The sequence below is a fragment of the Bombina bombina genome, chromosome 8 (genome assembly GCF_027579735.1).
Source record: "Bombina bombina isolate aBomBom1 chromosome 8, aBomBom1.pri, whole genome shotgun sequence".
In the NCBI taxonomy this organism is placed as follows: domain Eukaryota; kingdom Metazoa; phylum Chordata; class Amphibia; order Anura; family Bombinatoridae; genus Bombina; species Bombina bombina.
The window spans coordinates 287,675,330-287,698,471 of NC_069506.1; the positions used below are offsets into that span (position 1 = coordinate 287,675,330).

General features: G+C 36.2%; 1 protein-coding gene across 7 annotated transcripts in view; it reads right to left on the reverse strand.

Moving 5' to 3' along the window:
- Positions 1–23,142, reverse strand: part of MTOR (mechanistic target of rapamycin kinase) — a 531,718-nt gene that overhangs the window by 209,419 nt on the left and 299,157 nt on the right. For 5 of the 7 annotated variants that reach the window (XM_053691448.1, XM_053691447.1, XM_053691446.1 and 2 more), the window contains exons 39-42: positions 22,568–22,694; positions 1,189–1,306; positions 806–1,000; positions 461–561 (exon numbers count right to left, since the gene is read on the reverse strand). In XM_053691448.1, coding sequence (XP_053547423.1) covers positions 461–561; positions 806–1,000; positions 1,189–1,306; positions 22,568–22,694 — 541 coding nt within the window. The remainder of the gene's footprint in view (positions 1–460; positions 562–805; positions 1,001–1,188; positions 1,307–22,567; positions 22,695–23,142) is intronic. The other 2 variants (XM_053691449.1, XM_053691450.1) reach the window with 1 other exon arrangement.

The window sequence follows — 23,142 nt, forward strand, 5'->3', positions numbered from 1 at the left end:
GTTTAAGTGTAGAATAATTTTTTTCATTTTTAAATACTTTTCTGTCCCGTCTCTGATTCCCATGTGACAGTTTTCTGGGCTCGTCTCTTACCCTACAAATGCTACCTATCTTATCTCCCGTCTCTGTTCCTCCCTTGTGACATCAACGTGTGGGTCTCGATGTTAGAGCTAAATTTGTTTCATGTCACCATTTAGCCCCTTGCTCAGAGGCTGCTCTCCCCTTATTCCCTTCTCCAGTAGACTGAAGCTAAGAGTTTGCTTTTGGCTTCAGGCGTCTCTCATATCCTTTCTTTTATCCAGGAAATAACTGTGTCCTTATCTGCCACTCTCTGATCTCCCAGTGAAAACAAAAGGAAATTGTGCAAGAAAAGGAGCCTCTGACATAGCCAAGCTGTCTTTAGCTACAATCCCTCAGCAGGAACAGCACATGGCTGAGCACGTGGGGCCACAGGCTACCTACCTTAGCGTGTCCTGCAGGTTGTTTCCTCTGGACAGAGAGATGGAGCGGAAAAATCCTTGCACTGCTGGCACCGTGTATATAAGGAGTGTGTGAGATATATCCTGAGTAAGCAAAAGAGAAATGTTGTAAAAACACAAAATCCCATCACACAGTACCCTGACTCATATCCCCCTATAGAAGTGTGTGTCAGGTAGAGGGAGATAAGTAGTGACAAGTGTAATTTTAGCAATAAAAATAATCTGTTCCGTAGCTATAAAGAATACCTCTGTATTATAGTGTCTGTCTGTGTTAGGTGAGCAGGCATACTGGTATTCACATTCTATCTTATTCATCCCACGTACATACCTCTGGGGCTTTTTTCTGCACTGGGGATGGTACTGGGCTGTTCTCATTACTGTCCCCTTCACTCTCGCTTTCGCTTCCCTCAGTGTTGGCACTGGCAGTGCTGGGGTGACGAACCTTCTTCTCATCTCGTGGTTGGTTCTGGTGTTTAAAATGCAGAACAGCCTCAAAGTTCATGACTGCCCAAGCATGCCAGGCCTGTGAGTAACAGAACCAACATGTGACAATGCAAACAGAAATACAATAACTAAATGGTCTAACAAGTGCTTTATTTTACTTTTAGAATGTATTTTACAATCTTCTGTTTTGTTTAGGTGCTAAGGTCTGCAATAGTTAAAGTTGTATGTGGAGAAAGCAACCTAATCTCTCGTGCAGATCCCCCTCACCTTGTACCAGGTGACGTCGTGCTCAGTGGCTGCATTGTAATAATCCAAAACATTCGGAATGGTGACTTCATTAATGCCTTGCAAGCTCAGCTGCCATTCACCAAGTTTCAGGTAACATCTAAAAAGAAAACAAACAATAAAACAAAACTAATAATAATAATAAAAAAACAAACAAAAAAACGGTGAAAATGAATTGATCACTCAACGTCCTATGAGCAGAAAAAAAGACAATTCGAACGGGCTGAAACTATCTAAAAAAATGTGTCAGTAATCAGATCCTAGTATTACAGTCTTCTGACCTCTAGTATTATAGTCATCTGACACTAGTATTACAGTCATCTGACCTCTAGTATTACAGTCATCTGACCTCTAGTATTAGTAATATGACCACTAGTATTAGTCATATGACCACTAGTATTACAGTTATCTGACACAAGTATTACAGTCATCTGACCCTAATATTACAGTCATCTGACACTAGCATTACAGTCATCTGACACTAGTATTACAGTCATCCAACACTAGTATTACAGTCATCAGACACTAAAATTAGTCATGACACTAGTATTACAGTAATCTGACCTCTAGGATTAAAGTTATCTGACCTCTAGTATTACAGTCATCTGACACTAGTATTAGTCATCTGACACTAGTATTACAGTCACCTGACACTAGTATTACAGTCACCTGACCTCTAGTATTACAGTCACCTGACCTCTAGTATTACAGTCACCTGACCTCTAGTATTACAGTCACCTGACCTCTAGTATTACAGTCACCTGACCTCTAGTATTACAGTCATCTGACCTCTAGTATTACAGTCATCTGACCTCTAGTATTACAGTCATCTGACCTCTAGCATTACAGTCATCTGACACTAGTATTACAGTCATCTGACACTAGTATTACAGTCATCTGACACTAGTATTACAGTCATCTGCCACTAAAATTAGTCATCTGACACTAGTATTACAGTAATCAGGCCTCTAGTATTAAAGTTATCTGACCTCTAGTAGTACAGTAATCTGACCTCTAGTATTAGTCATCTGACCTCTAGTATTACAGTCATCTGACACTAGTATTACAGTCATCTGACCTCTAGTATTACAGTCATCTGACCTCTAGTATTAGTAATATGACCACTAGTATTAGTCATATGACCACTAGTATTACAGTCATCTGACCCTAATATTACAGTCATCTGACACTAGCATTACAGTCAACTGACACTAGTATTACAGTCATCCAACACTAGTATTACAGTCATCAGACACTAAAATTAGTCATGACACTAGTATTACAGTAATCTGACCTCTAGGATTAAAGTTATCTGACCTCTAGTATTACAGTCATCTGACACTAGTATTAGTCATCTGACACTAGTATTACAGTCACCTGACCTCTAGTATTACAGTCACCTGACCTCTAGTATTACAGTCACCTGACCTCTAGTATTACAGTCACCTGACCTCTAGTATTACAGTCACCTGACCTCTAGTATTACAGTCACCTGACCTCTAGTATTACAGTCACCTGACCTCTAGTATTACAGTCACCTGACCTCTAGTATTACAGTCATCTGACCTCTAGTATTACAGTCATCTGACCTCTAGCATTACAGTCATCTGACCTCTAGCATTACAGTCATCTGACACTAGTATTACAGTCATCTGACACTAGTATTACAGTCATCTGACACTAGTATTACAGTCATCTGACACTAAAATTAGTCATCTGACACTAGTATTACAGTAATCAGGCCTCTAGTATTAAAGTTATCTGACCTCTAGTAGTACAGTAATCTGACCTCTAGTATTAGTCATCTGACCTCTAGTATTACAGTCATCTGACACTAGTATAACAGTCATCTGACACTAGTATTACATTCAACTGACCCTAGTATTACAGTCAACTGACAAGTATTACAGTCAACTGACACTAGTATTGCAGTCATCTGAAACTAGTATTACAATCATCTGACCCTAATATTAGTCATCTGACACTAGTATTACAGTAATCTGACCTCTAGTATTAAAGTTATCTGACCTCTAGTATTAAATTTATCTGACACTAATATTAGTCATTTGACACTAGTATTACAGTCACCTGACCTCTAGTATTACAGTCATCAGACCTCTAGCATTACAGTCATCTGACACTAGTATTACAATCATCTGACACTAAAATTAGTCATCTGACACTAGTATTACAGTAATCAGACCTCTAGTATTAAAGTTATCTGACCTCTAGTATTACAGTCATCTGACACTAGTATTACAGTCATCAGACCTCTAGCATTACAGTCATCTGACACTAGTATTACAATCATCTGACACTAAAATTAGTCATCTGACACTAGTATTACAGTAATCAGACCTCTAGTATTAAAGTTATCTGACCTCTAGTATTACAGTCATCTGACACTAGTATTACAGTCATCTGACCTCTAGTATTACAGTCATCTGACCTCTAGAATTACAGTCATCTGACCTCTAGTATTACAGTCATCTGACCTCTAGTATTACAGTCATCTGACACTAGTATTACAGTCAACTGACCCTGGTATTACAATCATCTGACCCTAATATTAGTCATCTGACACTAGTATTACAGTCATCTGACACTAGTATTACAGTCATCTGACACTAGTATTACAGTCATCTGACACTAGTATTACAGTCATCTGACCTCAAGTATTAGTCATCTGACCTCTAGTATTACAGTCATCTGACACTAGTATTACAGTCATCTGACACTAGTATTACAGTCATCTGACCTCAAGTATTAGTCATCTGACCTCTAGTATTACAGTCATCTGACACTAGTATTACAGTCATCTGACACGAGCATTACAGTCATCTGACACTAGTATTACAGTCATCTGACCTCAAGTATTAGTCATCTGACCTCTAGTATTACAGTCATCTGACACTAGTATTACAGTCATCTGACACGAGCATTACAGTCATCTGACACGAGCATTACAGTCATCTGACACTAGTATTACAGTCATCTGACACTAGTATTACAGTCATCCGACACTAGAATTACAGTCATCTGACCTCTAGTATTACAGTCATCTGACCTCTAGTATTACAGTCATCTGACCTCTAGTATTACAGTCAACTGACCCTAGTATTACAGTCAACTGACAAGTATTACAGTCAACTGACACTAGTATCACAGTCATCTGAAACTAGTATTACAATCATCTGACCCTAATATTAGTCATCTGAGACTAGTATTACAGTCATCTGACATTAGCATTACAGTCATCTGACACTAGTATTACAGTCATCCAACACTAAAATTAGTCATGACACTAGTATTACAATCATCTGACCCTAATATTAGTCATCTGACACTAAAATTAGTCATCTGACACTAGTATTACAGTCATCTGACCTCTAGTATTACAGTCATCAGACCTCTAGTATTACAGTCACCAGACCTCTAGTATTACAGTCATTTGACACTAGCATTAGTCATCTGACACTAGTATTACAGTAATCTGACCTCTAGTATTAAAGTTATCTGACCTCTAGTATTGCAGTCATCTGACCTCTAGTATTGCAGTCATCTGACCTCTAGTATTGCAGTCATCTGACCTCTAGTATTGCAGTCATCTGACACTAATATTACAGTCATCTGACCTCTAGTATTACAGTCATCTGACCTCTAGTATTACAGTCATCTGACCTATAGTATTACAGTCATCTGACCTCTAGTATTAGTCATCTGACCTCTAGTATTACAGTCATCTGACCTCTAGTATTACAGTCATCTGACCTCTAGTATTACAGTTCATCTGACACTAGTATTACAATCATCTGACACTAGTATTACAGTCAACTGACCCTAGTATTACAGTCAACTGACAAGTATTACAGTCAACTGACACTAGTATTACAGTCATCTGAAACTAGTATTACAATCATCTGACCCTAATATTAGTCATCTGACACTAGTATTACAGTCATCTGTCACTAGTATTACAGTCATCTGACCTCAAGTATTAGTCATCTGAACTCTAGTATTACAGTCATCTGACACTAGCATTACAGTCATCCGACACTAGCATTACAGTCATACGACACTAGTATTACAGTCATCTGACCTCTAGTATTACAGTCATCTGACCTCTAGTATTACAGTCATCTGACCTCTAGTATTACAGTCATCTGACCTCTAGTATTACAGTCATCTGACCTCTAGTATTACAGTCATCTGACCTCTAGTATTACAGTCATCTGACCTCTAGTATTACAGTCATCTGACACTAGTATTACAATCATCTGACACTAGTATTACAGTCAACTGACCCTAGTATTACAGTCAACTGACAAGTATTACAGTCAACTGACACTAGTATTACAGTCATCTGAAACTAGTATTACAATCATCTGACCCTAATATTAGTCACCTGACACTAGTATTACAGTCATCTGACACTAGTATTACAGTCATCTGACCTCAAGTATTAGTCATCTGACCTCTAGTATTACAGTCATCTGACACTAGCATTACAGTCATCTGACACTAGTATTACAGTCATCCGACACTAGTATTACAGTCATCTGACCTCTAGTATTACAGTCATTTGACACTAGTATTACAGTCACCTGACCTCTAGTATTACAGTCATCAGACCTCTAGCATTACAGTCATCTGACACTAGTATTACAATCATCTGACACTAAAATTAGTCATCTGACACTAAAATTAGTCATCTGACACTAGTATTACAGTAATCAGACCTCTAGTATTAAAGTTATCTGACCTCTAGTATTACAGTCATCTGACACTAGTATTACAGTCATCTGACCTCTAGTATTACAGTCATCTGACCTCTAGTATTACAGTCATCTGACACTAGTATTAAAGTCAACTGACCCTGGTATTACAATCATCTGACCCTAATATTAGTCATCTGACACTAGTATTACAGTCATCTGACACTAGTATTACAGTCATCTGACCTCAAGTATTAGTCATCTGACCTCAAGTATTACAGTCATCTGACACTAGTATTACAGTCATCTGACACGAGCATTACAGTCATCCAACACTAGAATTACAGTCATCTGACCTCTAGTATTACAGTCATCTGACACCTAGTATTACAGTCATCTGACACTAGTATTACAGTCAACTGACAAGTATTACAGTCAACTGAAACTAGTATTACAATCATCTGACCTTAATATTAGTCATCTGAGACTAGTATTACAGTCATCTGACATTAGCATTACAGTCATCTGACACTAGTATTACAGTCACCGACACTAAAATTAGTCATGACACTAGTATTACAATCATCTGACCCTAATATTAGTCATCTGACACTAAAATTAGTCATCTGACACTAGTATTACAGTAATCTGACCTCTAGTATTACAGTCATCTGACCTCTAGTATTACAGTCATCAGACCTCTAGTATTACAGTCATTTGACACTAGCATTAGTCATCTGACACTAGTATTACAGTAATCTGACCTCTAGTATTGCAGTCATCTGACCTCTAGTATTGCAGTCATCTGACCTCTAGTATTGCAGTCATCTGACACTAATATTACAGTCATCTGACCTCTAGTATTACAGTCATCTGACCTCTAGTATTACAGTCATCTGACACTAGTATTACAGTCATCTGACACTAGTATTACAGTCAACTGACCCTAGTATTACAGTCAACTGACAAGTATTACAGTCAACTGACACTAGTATTACAGTCATCTGAAACTAGTATTACAATCATCTGACCCTAATATTAGTCATCTGACACTAGTATTACAGTCATCTGACACTACTATTACAGTCATCTGACACTAGTATTACAGTCATCTGACCTCAAGTATTAGTCATCTGATCTCTAGTATTACAGTCATCTGACACTAGCATTACAGTCATCTGACACTAGCATTACAGTCATCCGACACTAGCATTACAGTCATCAGACACTAGTATTACAGTCATCTGACCTCTAGTATTACAGTCATCTGACCTCTAGTATTACAGTCATCTGACCTCTAGTATTACAGTCATCTGACCTCTAGTATTACAGTCATCTGACCTCTAGTATTACAGTCATCTGACCTCTAGTATTACAATCATCTGACACTAGTATTACAGTCAACTGACCCTAGTATTACAGTCAACTGACAAGTATTACAGTCAACTGACACTAGTATTACTCATCTGAAACTAGTATTACAATCATCTGACCCTAATATTAGTCATCTGACACTAGTATTACAGTCATCTGACACTAGTATTACAGTCATCTGACCTCAAGTATTAGTCATCTGACCTCTAGTATTACAGTCATCTGACACTAGCATTACAGTCATCCGACACTAGCATTACAGTCATCTGACACTAGTATTACAGTCATCCGACACTAGTATTACAGTCATCTGACACTAGCATTACCGTCATCCGACACTAGCATTACAGTCATCTGACACTAGTATTACAGTCATCCGACACTAGTATTACAGTCATCTGACCTCTAGTATTACATTCATCTGACACTAGTATTACAGTCATCTGACACTAGTATTACAGTCAACTGACCCTAGTATTACAGTCAACTGACAAGTATTACAGTCATCTGAAACTAGTATTACAATCATCTGACCCTAATATTAGTCATCTGACACTAGTATTACAGTCATCTGACCTCTAGCATTACAGTCGTCTGACAATAGTATTACAGTCATCCGACACTAAAATTAGTCATGACACTAGTATTACAGTAATCTGACCTCTAGTATTAAAGTTATCTGACCTCTAGTATTAAAGGGACAGTCAACACCAGAATTTTTGTTGTTTAAAAAGAAAGATTCTCCCTTTATTACCGATTCCCCAGTTTTGCATAACAAACACAGTTATAATAATACACATTTTACCTCTGTAATTATCTTGTATCTAAGCTTCTGCTGACTGCCTCCTTATTTCAGTTCTTTTGACAGACATGCAATTTAGCCAATCAGTGCTCACTCCTAGGTCATTTTACGTGCATGAGCTCAATGTTATCTATATGAAACATGTGAACTAATGCCCTCTAGTGGTCAAAATGTATTCAGATTAGAGGCAGTCTTCAAGGTCATAGAAATTAGCATATGAACCTCCTAGTTTTAGCTTTCAACTAAGAATACCAAGAGAACAAAGCAAAATTGGTGATAAAAGTAAATTGGGAAGTTGTTTAAAATTGAATGCCCTATTTAAAACATGAAAGTTTTTTTTTGGACTTGACTGTCCCTTTAAAGTTATCTGACACTAATATTAGTCAACTGACCTCTAGTATGTATTAAAGTCATCTGACCTCTAGTATTACAGTCATCAGACCTCTAGTATTACAGTCATCTGACACTAGCATTAGTCATCTGACACTAGCATTAGTCATCTGACACTAGCATTACAATCATCTGACACTAGTATTACAGTAATCAGAACTCTAGTATTAAAGTTATCTGACCTCTAGTATTACAGTCATCTGACCTCTAGTATTACAGTCATCTGACCTCTAGTATTACAGTCATCTGACCTCTAGTATTAAAGTTATCTGACCTCTAGTATTACAGTCATCTGACTTCTAGTATTACAGTCATCTGACCTCTAGTATTACAGTTACTGACCTCTAGTATTACAATCATCTGACCCTAATATTAGTCATCTGACACTAGTATTACAGTCATCTGTCACTAGTATTACAGTCATCTGACCTCAAGTATTAGTCATCTGAACTCTAGTATTACAGTCATCTGACACTAGCATTACAGTCATCCGACACTAGCATTACAGTCATACGACACTAGTATTACAGTCATCTGACCTCTAGTATTACAGTCATCTGACCTCTAGTATTACAGTCATCTGACCTCTAGTATTACAGTCATCTGACCTCTAGTATTACAGTCATCTGACCTCTAGTATTACAGTCATCTGACCTCTAGTATTACAGTCATCTGACCTCTAGTATTACAGTCATCTGACACTAGTATTACAATCATCTGACACTAGTATTACAGTCAACTGACCCTAGTATTACAGTCAACTGACAAGTATTACAGTCAACTGACACTAGTATTACAGTCATCTGAAACTAGTATTACAATCATCTGACCCTAATATTAGTCACCTGACACTAGTATTACAGTCATCTGACACTAGTATTACAGTCATCTGACCTCAAGTATTAGTCATCTGACCTCTAGTATTACAGTCATCTGACACTAGCATTACAGTCATCTGACACTAGTATTACAGTCATCCGACACTAGTATTACAGTCATCTGACCTCTAGTATTACAGTCATTTGACACTAGTATTACAGTCACCTGACCTCTAGTATTACAGTCATCAGACCTCTAGCATTACAGTCATCTGACACTAGTATTACAATCATCTGACACTAAAATTAGTCATCTGACACTAAAATTAGTCATCTGACACTAGTATTACAGTAATCAGACCTCTAGTATTAAAGTTATCTGACCTCTAGTATTACAGTCATCTGACACTAGTATTACAGTCATCTGACCTCTAGTATTACAGTCATCTGACCTCTAGTATTACAGTCATCTGACACTAGTATTAAAGTCAACTGACCCTGGTATTACAATCATCTGACCCTAATATTAGTCATCTGATACTAGTATTACAGTCATCTGACACTAGTATTACAGTCATCTGACCTCAAGTATTAGTCATCTGACCTCAAGTATTACAGTCATCTGACACTAGTATTACAGTCATCTGACACGAGCATTACAGTCATCCAACACTAGAATTACAGTCATCTGACCTCTAGTATTACAGTCATCTGACACCTAGTATTACAGTCATCTGACACTAGTATTACAGTCAACTGACAAGTATTACAGTCAACTGAAACTAGTATTACAATCATCTGACCTTAATATTAGTCATCTGAGACTAGTATTACAGTCATCTGACATTAGCATTACAGTCATCTGACACTAGTATTACAGTCACCGACACTAAAATTAGTCATGACACTAGTATTACAATCATCTGACCCTAATATTAGTCATCTGACACTAAAATTAGTCATCTGACACTAGTATTACAGTAATCTGACCTCTAGTATTACAGTCATCTGACCTCTAGTATTACAGTCATCAGACCTCTAGTATTACAGTCATTTGACACTAGCATTAGTCATCTGACACTAGTATTACAGTAATCTGACCTCTAGTATTGCAGTCATCTGACCTCTAGTATTGCAGTCATCTGACCTCTAGTATTGCAGTCATCTGACACTAATATTACAGTCATCTGACCTCTAGTATTACAGTCATCTGACCTCTAGTATTACAGTCATCTGACACTAGTATTACAGTCATCTGACACTAGTATTACAGTCAACTGACCCTAGTATTACAGTCAACTGACAAGTATTACAGTCAACTGACACTAGTATTACAGTCATCTGAAACTAGTATTACAATCATCTGACCCTAATATTAGTCATCTGACACTAGTATTACAGTCATCTGACACTACTATTACAGTCATCTGACACTAGTATTACAGTCATCTGACCTCAAGTATTAGTCATCTGATCTCTAGTATTACAGTCATCTGACACTAGCATTACAGTCATCTGACACTAGCATTACAGTCATCCGACACTAGCATTACAGTCATCAGACACTAGTATTACAGTCATCTGACCTCTAGTATTACAGTCATCTGACCTCTAGTATTACAGTCATCTGACCTCTAGTATTACAGTCATCTGACCTCTAGTATTACAGTCATCTGACCTCTAGTATTACAGTCATCTGACCTCTAGTATTACAATCATCTGACACTAGTATTACAGTCAACTGACCCTAGTATTACAGTCAACTGACAAGTATTACAGTCAACTGACACTAGTATTACTCATCTGAAACTAGTATTACAATCATCTGACCCTAATATTAGTCATCTGACACTAGTATTACAGTCATCTGACACTAGTATTACAGTCATCTGACCTCAAGTATTAGTCATCTGACCTCTAGTATTACAGTCATCTGACACTAGCATTACAGTCATCCGACACTAGCATTACAGTCATCTGACACTAGTATTACAGTCATCCGACACTAGTATTACAGTCATCTGACACTAGCATTACCGTCATCCGACACTAGCATTACAGTCATCTGACACTAGTATTACAGTCATCCGACACTAGTATTACAGTCATCTGACCTCTAGTATTACATTCATCTGACACTAGTATTACAGTCATCTGACACTAGTATTACAGTCAACTGACCCTAGTATTACAGTCAACTGACAAGTATTACAGTCATCTGAAACTAGTATTACAATCATCTGACCCTAATATTAGTCATCTGACACTAGTATTACAGTCATCTGACCTCTAGCATTACAGTCGTCTGACAATAGTATTACAGTCATCCGACACTAAAATTAGTCATGACACTAGTATTACAGTAATCTGACCTCTAGTATTAAAGTTATCTGACCTCTAGTATTAAAGGGACAGTCAACACCAGAATTTTTGTTGTTTAAAAAGAAAGATTCTCCCTTTATTACCGATTCCCCAGTTTTGCATAACAAACACAGTTATAATAATACACATTTTACCTCTGTAATTATCTTGTATCTAAGCTTCTGCTGACTGCCTCCTTATTTCAGTTCTTTTGACAGACATGCAATTTAGCCAATCAGTGCTCACTCCTAGGTCATTTTACGTGCATGAGCTCAATGTTATCTATATGAAACATGTGAACTAATGCCCTCTAGTGGTCAAAATGTATTCAGATTAGAGGCAGTCTTCAAGGTCATAGAAATTAGCATATGAACCTCCTAGTTTTAGCTTTCAACTAAGAATACCAAGAGAACAAAGCAAAATTGGTGATAAAAGTAAATTGGGAAGTTGTTTAAAATTGAATGCCCTATTTAAAACATGAAAGTTTTTTTTTGGACTTGACTGTCCCTTTAAAGTTATCTGACACTAATATTAGTCAACTGACCTCTAGTATGTATTAAAGTCATCTGACCTCTAGTATTACAGTCATCAGACCTCTAGTATTACAGTCATCTGACACTAGCATTAGTCATCTGACACTAGCATTAGTCATCTGACACTAGCATTACAATCATCTGACACTAGTATTACAGTAATCAGAACTCTAGTATTAAAGTTATCTGACCTCTAGTATTACAGTCATCTGACCTCTAGTATTACAGTCATCTGACCTCTAGTATTACAGTCATCTGACCTCTAGTATTAAAGTTATCTGACCTCTAGTATTACAGTCATCTGACTTCTAGTATTACAGTCATCTGACCTCTAGTATTACAGTTACTGACCTCTAGTATTACAGTCATCTGACCGCTAGTATTACAGTCATCTGACCTCTAGTATTACAGTCATCTGACCTCTAGTATTAGTCATCTGACCTCTAGTATTACAGACATCTGATACTAGTATTACAGTCATCTGACACTAGTATTACAGTCAACAGACCCTAGTATTACAGTCAACTGACAAGTATTACAGTCAACTGACACTAATATTAGTCATCTGAAACTAGTATTACAATCATCTGACCCTAATATTAGTCATATGACACTAAAATTAGTCATCTGACACTAGTATTACAGTAATCTGACTTCTAGTATTAAAGTTATCTGACCTCTAGTATTAAAGTTATCTGACCTCTAGTATTACAGTCATCTGACACTAGTATTACAGTCACCTGACCTCTAGTATTACAGTCACCTGACCTCTAGTATTACAGTCATCTGACCTCTAGTATTACAGTCATCTGACCTCTAGTATTACAGTCATCTGACCTCTAGTATTACAGTCATCTGACCTCTAGTATTACAGTCATCTGACCTCTAGTATTACAGTCATCTGACACTAGCATTAGTCATCTGACACTAGCATTAGTCATCTGACACTAGTATTACAGTCATCTGACACTAAAATTAGTCATCTGACACTAGTATTACAGTAATCAGACCTCTAGTATTACAGTCATCTGACACTAAAATTAGTCATCTGACACTAGTATTACAGTAATCAGACCTCTAGTATTAAAGTCATCTGACACTAGTATTACAGTAATCAGACCTCTAGGATTAAAGTTATCTGACCTCTAGTATTACAGTCATCTGACACTAGTATTAGTCATCTGACACTAGTATTACAGTCACCTGACCTCTAGTATTACAGTCACCTGACCTCTAGTATTACAGTCACCTGACCTCTAGTATTACAGTCATCTGACCTCTAGTATTACAGTCATCTGACCTCTAGTATTACAGTCATCTGACCTCTAGCATTACAGTCATCTGACACTAGTATTACAGTCATCTGACACTAGTATTACAGTCATCTGACACTAGTATTACAGTCATCTGGCACTAGTATTACAGTCATCTGACACTAAAATTAGTCATCTGACACTAGTATTACAGTAATCAGGCCTCTAGTATTAAAGTTATCTGACCTCTAGTAGTACAGTAATCTGACCTCTAGTATTAGTCATCTGACCTCTAGTATTACAGTCATCTGACCTCTAGTATTACAGTCATCTGACACTAGTATTACAGTCATCTGACACTAGTATAACAGTCATCTGACACTAGTATTACATTCAACTGACCCTAGTATTACAGTCAACTGACAAGTATTACAGTCAACTGACACTAGTATTGCAGTCATCTGAAACTAGTATTACAATCATCTGACCCTAATATTAGTCATCTGACACTAGTATTACAGTAATCTGACCTCTAGTATTAAAGTTATCTGACCTCTAGTATTAAATTTATCTGACACTAATATTAGTCATTTGACACTAGTATTACAGTCACCTGACCTCTAGTATTACAGTCATCAGACCTCTAGCATTACAGTCATCTGACACTAGTATTACAATCATCTGACACTAAAATTAGTCATCTGACACTAGTATTACAGTAATCAGACCTCTAGTATTAAAGTTATCTGACCTCTAGTATTACAGTCATCTGACACTAGTATTACAGTCATCAGACCTCTAGCATTACAGTCATCTGACACTAGTATTACAATCATCTGACACTAAAATTAGTCATCTGACACTAGTATTACAGTAATCAGACCTCTAGTATTAAAGTTATCTGACCTCTAGTATTACAGTCATCTGACACTAGTATTACAGTCATCTGACCTCTAGTATTACAGTCATCTGACCTCTAGAATTACAGTCATCTGACCTCTAGTATTACAGTCATCTGACCTCTAGTATTACAGTCATCTGACCTCTAGTATTACAGTCAACTGACCCTGGTATTACAATCATCTGACCCTAATATTAGTCATCTGACACTAGTATTACAGTCATCTGACACTAGTATTACAGTCATCTGACCTCAAGTATTAGTCATCTGACCTCAAGTATTAGTCATCTGACCTCTAGTATTACAGTCATCTGACACTAGTATTACAGTCATCTGACACGAGCATTACAGTCATCTGACACTAGTATTACAGTCATCTGACACTAGTATTACAGTCATCTGACATTAGCATTACAGTCATCTGACACTAGTATTACAGTCATCCGACACTAAAATTAGTCATGACACTAGTATTACAATCATCTGACCCTAATATTAGTCATCTGACACTAAAATTAGTCATCTTACACTAGTATTACAGTAATCTGACCTCTAGTATTAGTCATCTGACCTCTAGTATTACAGTCATCAGACCTCTAGTATTACAGTCATCAGACCTCTAGTATTACAGTCATTTGACACTAGCATTAGTCATCTGACACTAGTATTACAGTAATCTGACCTCTAGTATTAAAGTTATCTGACCTCTAGTATTAAAGTTATCTGACCTCTAGTATTGCAGTCATCTGACCTCTAGTATTGCAGTCATCTGACCTCTAGTATTGCAGTCATCTGACACTAATATTACAGTCATCTGACCTCTAGTATTACAGTCATCTGACCTCTAGTATTACAGTCATCTGACCTCTAGTATTACAGTCATCTGACCTCTAGTATTACAGTCATCTGACCTCTAGTATTACAGTTCATCTGACACTAGTATTACAATCATCTGACACTAGTATTACAGTCAACTGACCCTAGTATTACAGTCAACTGACAAGTATTACAGTCAACTGACACTAGTATTACAGTCATCTGAAACTAGTATTAAAATCATCTGACCCTAATATTAGTCATCTGACACTAGTATTACAGTCATCTGTCACTAGTATTACAGTCATCTGACCTCAAGTATTAGTCATCTGAACTCTAGTATTACAGTCATCTGACACTAGCATTACAGTCATACGACACTAGTATTACAGTCATCTGACCTCTAGTATTACAGTCATATGACCTCTAGTATTACAGTCATCTGACCTCTAGTATTACAGTCATCTGACCTCTAGTATTACAGTCATCTGACCTCTAGTATTACAGTCATCTGACACTAGTATTACAATCATCTGACACTAGTATTACAGTCAACTGACCCTAGTATTACAGTCAACTGACAAGTATTACAGTCAATTGACACTAGTATTACAGTCATCTGAAACTAGTATTACAATCATCTGACCCTAATATTAGTCATCTGACACTAGTATTACAGTCATCTGACACTAGTATTACAGTCATCTGACCTCAAGTATTAGTCATCTGACCTCTAGTATTACAGTCATCTGACACTAGCATTACAGTCATCTGACACTAGTATTACAGTCATCCGACACTAGTATTACAGTCATCTGACCTCTAGTATTACAGTCATTTGACACTAGTATTACAGTCACCTGACCTCTAGTATTACAGTCATCAGACCTCTAGCATTACAGTCATCTGACACTAGTATTACAATCATCTGACACTAAAATTAGTCATCTGACACTAAAATTAGTCATCTGACACTAGTATTACAGTAATCAGACCTCTAGTATTAAAGTTATCTGACCTCTAGTATTACAGTCATCTGACACTAGTATTACAGTCATCTGACCTCTAGTATTACAGTCATCTGACCTCTAGTATTACAGTCATCTGACACTAGTATTAAAGTCAACTGACCCTGGTATTACAATCATCTGACCCTAATATTAGTCATCTGACACTAGTATTACAGTCATCTGACACTAGTATTACAGTCATCTGACCTCAAGTATTAGTCATCTGACCTCTAGTATTACAGTCATCTGACACTAGTATTACAGTCATCTGACACGAGCATTACAGTCATCCAACACTAGAATTACAGTCATCTGACCTCTAGTATTACAGTCATCTGACCTCTAGTATTACAGTCATCTGACACTAGTATTACAGTCAACTGACAAGTATTACAGTCAACTGAAACTAGTATTACAATCATCTGACCCTAATATTAGTCATCTGAGACTAGTATTACAGTCATCTGACATTAGCATTACAGTCATCTGACACTAGTATTACAGTCATCCGACACTAAAATTAGTCATGACACTAGTATTACAATCATCTGACCCTAATATTAGTCATCTGACACTAAAATTAGTCATCTGACACTAGTATTACAGTAATCTGACCTCTAGTATTACAGTCATCATACCTCTAGTATTACCGTCATCTGACCTCTAGTATTACAGTCATCAGACCTCTAGTATTACAGTCATTTGACACTAGCATTAGTCATCTGACACTAGTATTACAGTAATCTGACCTCTAGTATTGCAGTCATCTGACCTCTAGTATTGCAGTCATCTGACCTCTAGTATTGCAGTCATCTGACACTAATATTACAGTCATCTGACCTCTAGTATTACAGTCATCTGACCTCTAGTATTACAGTCATCTGACCTCAAGTATTACAGTCATCTGACCTCTAGTATTACAGTCATCTGACCTCTAGTATTACAGTCATCTGACACTAGTATTACAGTCATCTGACACTAGTATTACAGTCAACTGACCCTAGTATTACAGTCAACTGACAAGTATTACAGTCAACTGACACTAGTATTACAGTCATCTGAAACTAGTATTACAATCATCTGACCCTAATATTAGTCATCTGACACTAGTATTACAGTCATCTGACACTAGTATTACAGTCATCTGACCTCAAGTATTAGTCATCTGATCTCTAGTATTACAGTCATCTGACACTAGCATTACAGTCATCTGACACTAGCATTACAGTCATCCGACACTAGCATTACAGTCATCCGACACTAGTATTACAGTCATTCGACACTAGTATTACAGTCATCCGACACTAGTATTACAGTCATCTGACCTCTAGTATTACAGTCATCTGACCTCTAGTATTACAGTCATCTGACCTCTAGTATTACAGTCATCTGACACTAGTATTACAATCATCTGACACTAGTATTACAGTCAACTGACCCTAGTATTACAGTCAACTGACAAGTATTACAGTCAACTGACACTAGTATTACTCATCTGAAACTAGTATTACAATCATCTGACCCTAATATTAGTCATCTGACACTAGTATTACAGTCATCTGACACTAGTATTACAGTCATCTGACCTCAAGTATTAGTCATCTGACCTCTAGTATTACAGTCATCTGACACTAGCATTACAGTCATCCGACACTAGCATTACAGTCATCCGACACTAGCATTACAGTCATCTGACACTAGTATTACAGTCATCCGACACTAGTATTACAGTCATCTGACACTAGCATTACCGTCATCCGACACTAGCATTACAGTCATCTGACACTAGTATTACAGTCATCCGACACTAGTATTACAGTCATCTGACCTCTAGTATTACATTCATCTGACACTAGTATTACAGTCATCTGACACTAGTATTACAGTCAACTGACCCTAGTATTACAGTCAACTGACAAGTATTACAGTCATCTGAAACTAGTATTACAATCATCTGACCCTAATATTAGTCATCTGACACTAGTATTACAGTCATCTGACCTCTAGCATTACAGTCGTCTGACAATAGTATTACAGTCATCCGACACTAAAATTAGTCATGACACTAGTATTACAGTAATCTGACCTCTAGTATTAAAGTTATCTGACCTCTAGTATTTAAGGGACAGTCAACACCAGAATTTTTGTTGTTTAAAAAGAAAGATTCTCCCTTTATTACCGATTCCCCAGTTTTGCATAACAAACACAGTTATAATAATACACATTTTACCTCTGTAATTATCTTGTATCTAAGCTTCTGCTGACTGCCTCCTTATTTCAGTTCTTTTGACAGACATGCAATTTAGCCAATCAGTGCTCACTCCTAGGTCACTTTACGTGCATGAGCTCAATGTTATCTATATGAAACATGTGAACTAATGCCCTCTAGTGGTCAAAATGTATTCAGATTAGAGGCAGTCTTCAAGGTCATAGAAATTAGCATATGAACCTCCTAGTTTTAGCTTTCAACTAAGAATACCAAGAGAACAAAGCAAAATTGGTGATAAAAGTAAATTGGGAAGTTGTTTAAAATTGAATGCCCTATTTAAAACATGAAAGTTTTTTTTTGGACTTGACTGTCCCTTTAAAGTTATCTGACACTAATATTAGTCAACTGACCTCTAGTATGTATTAAAGTTATCTGACCTCTAGTATTACAGTCATCTGACACTAGCATTAGTCATCTGACACTAGCATTAGTCATCTGACACTAGCATTACAATCATCTGACACTAGTATTACAGTAATCAGAACTCTAGTATTAAAGTTATCTGACCTCTAGTATTACAGTCATCTGACCTCTAGTATTACAGTCATCTGACCTCTAGTATTAAAGTTATCTGACCTCTAGTATTACAGTCATCTGACTTCTAGTATTACAGTCATCTGACCTCTAGTATTACAGTCATCTGACCTCTAGTATTACAGTCATCTGACCGCTAGTATTACAGTCATCTGACCTCTAGTATTACAGTCATCTGACCTCTAGTATTAGTCATCTGACCTCTAGTATTACAGACATCTGATACTAGTATTACAGTCATCTGACACTAGTATTACAGTCAACAGACCCTAGTATTACAGTCAACTGACAAGTATTACAGTCAACTGACACTAATATTAGTCATCTGAAACTAGTATTACAATCATCTGACCCTAATATTAGTCATCTGACACTAAAATTAGTCATCTGACACTAGTATTACAGTAATCTGACTTCTAGTATTAAAGTTATCTGACTTCTAGTATTAAAGTTATCTGACCTCTAGTATTAAAGTTATCTGACCTCTAGTATTACAGTCATCTGACACTAGTATTACAGTCACCTGACCTCTAGTATTACAGTCATCTGACCTCTAGTATTACAGTCATCTGACCTCTAGTATTACAGTCATCTGACCTCTAGTATTACAGTCATCTGACCTCTAGTATTACAGTCATCTGACCTCTAGTATTACAGTCATCTGACCTCTAGTATTACAGTCATCTGACACTAGCATTAGTCATCTGACACTAGCATTAGTCATCTGACACTAGCATTAGTCATCTGACACTAGTATTACAGTCATCTGACACTAGTATTACAGTAATCAGACCTCTAGTATTACAGTCATCTGACACTAAAATTAGTCATCTGACACTAGTATTACAGTAATCAGACCTCTAGTATTAAAGTCATCTGACACTAGTATTACAGTAATCAGACCTCTAGTATTAAAGTTATCTGACCTCTAGTATTACAGTCATCTGACACTAGTATTACAGTCATCTGACACTAGTATTACAGTCAACTGACAAGTATTACAGTAAACTGACACTAGTATTACAATCATCTGACCCTAATATTAGTCATCTGACCCTAGTATTACAGTCATCTGACCTCTAGTATTACAGTCATCTGACCCCTAATATTACAATCATATGACCCCTAATATTACAGTAATCTGACCTCTAGTATTACAGTCATTTGACCTCTAGTATTAGTCAGCTGACCTCTAGTATTAGTCATCTGACACTAGTATTACAGTAATCTGACCTCTAGTATTACAGTCATCTGACACTAGTATTACAGTCATCTGACCCCTAATATTACAGTAATCTGACCTCTAATATTACAGTCATCGGACCCCTAATATTACACTCATCTGACCCTAATATAACAATCATCTGACCTCTAATATTAGTCATTTGACCACTAATATTACAGTAATCTGACAGTAATGTTTACACTTATCTGACCCCTAATATTACAATCATTTGACCCTAACATTACAATAATCAGAACCCTTGTATTACAATCATCAGACCACCTAGTATTATTATAATCAGACCATTGTACTATTACAATCAGACCATAGTATTATTATAATCTGACCATAGTATTATAATAATCAGACCATAGTATTATTATAATCTGACCATAGTATTATAATAATCAGACCATAGTATTATTATAATCAGACCATAGTATTATTATAATCAGACCATAGTATTATTATAATCAGACCATAGTACTATTATAATCAGATCATAGTATTATAATCAGACCATAGTATTATTATAATCAGACCATAGTATTATTATAATCAGACCATAGTATTATTATAATCAGACCATAGTATTATTATAATCAGACCATAGTATTATTATAATCAGACCATAGTACTATTATAATCAGACCATAGTATTATTATAATCAGACCATAGTATTATTATAATCAGACCATAGTATTATTATCATCAGACCATAGTATTATTATAATCAGCCCATAGTATTATAATAATCAGACCATAGTATTATTATAATCAGACCATAGTATTATTAAACAGACCATAGTACTATTATAATCTGACCATAGTACTATTATAATCAGACTATAGCAATATTATAATCAGACCATAGTACTATTGCAATTTGACCATAGTATTATTATAATCAGACTATAGTACTATTATAATCAGACCATAGTATTATAATAATCAGACTATAGTACTATTATAATCATACCATAGTATTACTATAATCAAATCATAGTATTAATATAATCAGATCATAGTATTATTATAATCAGACCATAGTATTATTATAATCAAACCATAGCATTATTATAATCAGACCATAGTATTATAATAATCAGACCATAGTATTATAATAATCAGACTATAGTACTATTATAATCAGACCATAGTATTATAATAATCAGACCATAGTACTATTATAATCAGACCATAGTATTATTATAATCTGACCATAGTATTATTATAATCTGACCATGGTATTATTATCTGACCATAGTATTATTAAAATCAGACCATAGTATTATTATAATCTGACCATGGTATTATTATCTGACCATAGTATTATTATAATCTGACCATAGTATTATTATAATCTGACCATGGTATTATTATCTGACCATAGTATTATTATAATCAGACCATAGTATTATAATAATCAGACCATAGTATTATAATAATCAGACCATAGTACTATTATAATCAGACCATAGTATTATAATAATCAGACCATATTATTATAATAATCAGACCATAGTACTATTATAATCAGACCATAGTATTATTATAATCTGACCATAGTATTATTATTATCTGACCATGGTATTATTATCTGACCATAGTATTATTATAATCTGACCATAGTATTATTATTATCTGACCATAGTATTATTATTATCTGACCATGCTATTATTATCTGACCATAGTATTATTATAATCTGACCATAGTATTATTATAATCTGACCATAGTATTATTATAATCAGTATTATAATAATCAGACCATAGTATTATTATAATCAGACCATAGTACTATTATAATCAGACCATAGTATTATTATAATCTGACCATAGTTTTATTATAATATGACCATAGTATTATTATAATCTGACCATAGTACTATGAAGGAAACTCTTTAAAACAACTAATGGCATTGAACAACAAACAGCTGATAAGTCAGCATCACCCATAAACGTAAGAATATAAAACTTCTGTATGTCAAACCTGATAAATCAATAAGTTGTTGTCAAGATCACAAAATGAAATGAAGACAACATACCAGCCACATTATGTGATGTGTATTTTAATGTGATAACATTCAAGAGTCCAAAAGGCCAGAGTTCTGATAGCGAATGGAACTTTAGCTGATATTTCAGACATGTATTTTCAGGAGGGTTCGGAAACAGACTGAATAAGGCAGCTGGTACTGACAAACAGGATAAAAAAGGAGGTGGTGCGTTTCCAGTCCTGCCATATCTAAAGAGTTTTTTGTGTAACAGAACAGTGTTGGTTTTATAACTTCTAGAGATAGATGAAAACCCTAACTTGTGGCAGGAGAGAAGACAAAGGGGCATTTGTTTCAAAGCTCACCTGGCCATGAGTTTCTGCAGCTCCTGTTTGTGCTGCGGATCGTCTGCTACATGTTGAGCCTGAAGCTGCACGTTGTTCACAAACTTCTGCATATGCTGGAACGCCTCAATCTGTGTCGCACGAGGGGCATGTTGGAGAAATCGGGGAAAAAAGAGATTCAAATGGACAAAGAAGAAAAAAAAGGACAGGGGAGCGGATACTAGGTGAGTAGCAGTGGGAAATATGCATGAAGGGCCGAGAAATTAGATGCAAACATATGTGATGGGGATAAAGGTCGCAAGAAGAACACAAAGAGGAGAACCAGGATGTGGCAACAAGGAGAGTGGCTCATGTCATAAGACAACCCAGCACAACACATACACTCTGCTGGGGGTATTATGGAAAGCTGGAACCTCTAAACTACTTCATTTTTAAGACACAGGGATTTGGGTATGAACCTTTTTCATCACTGACATGAAGATCAGATATGGGAAATAAAAGATAAAAAAACACCCTATACTGAAATGTTCAGCCAACAAATGATTATTGTACTTTTCTGTAGTGGGCCTGGATGAGGCAAAGGTAAGTGAGAGAGG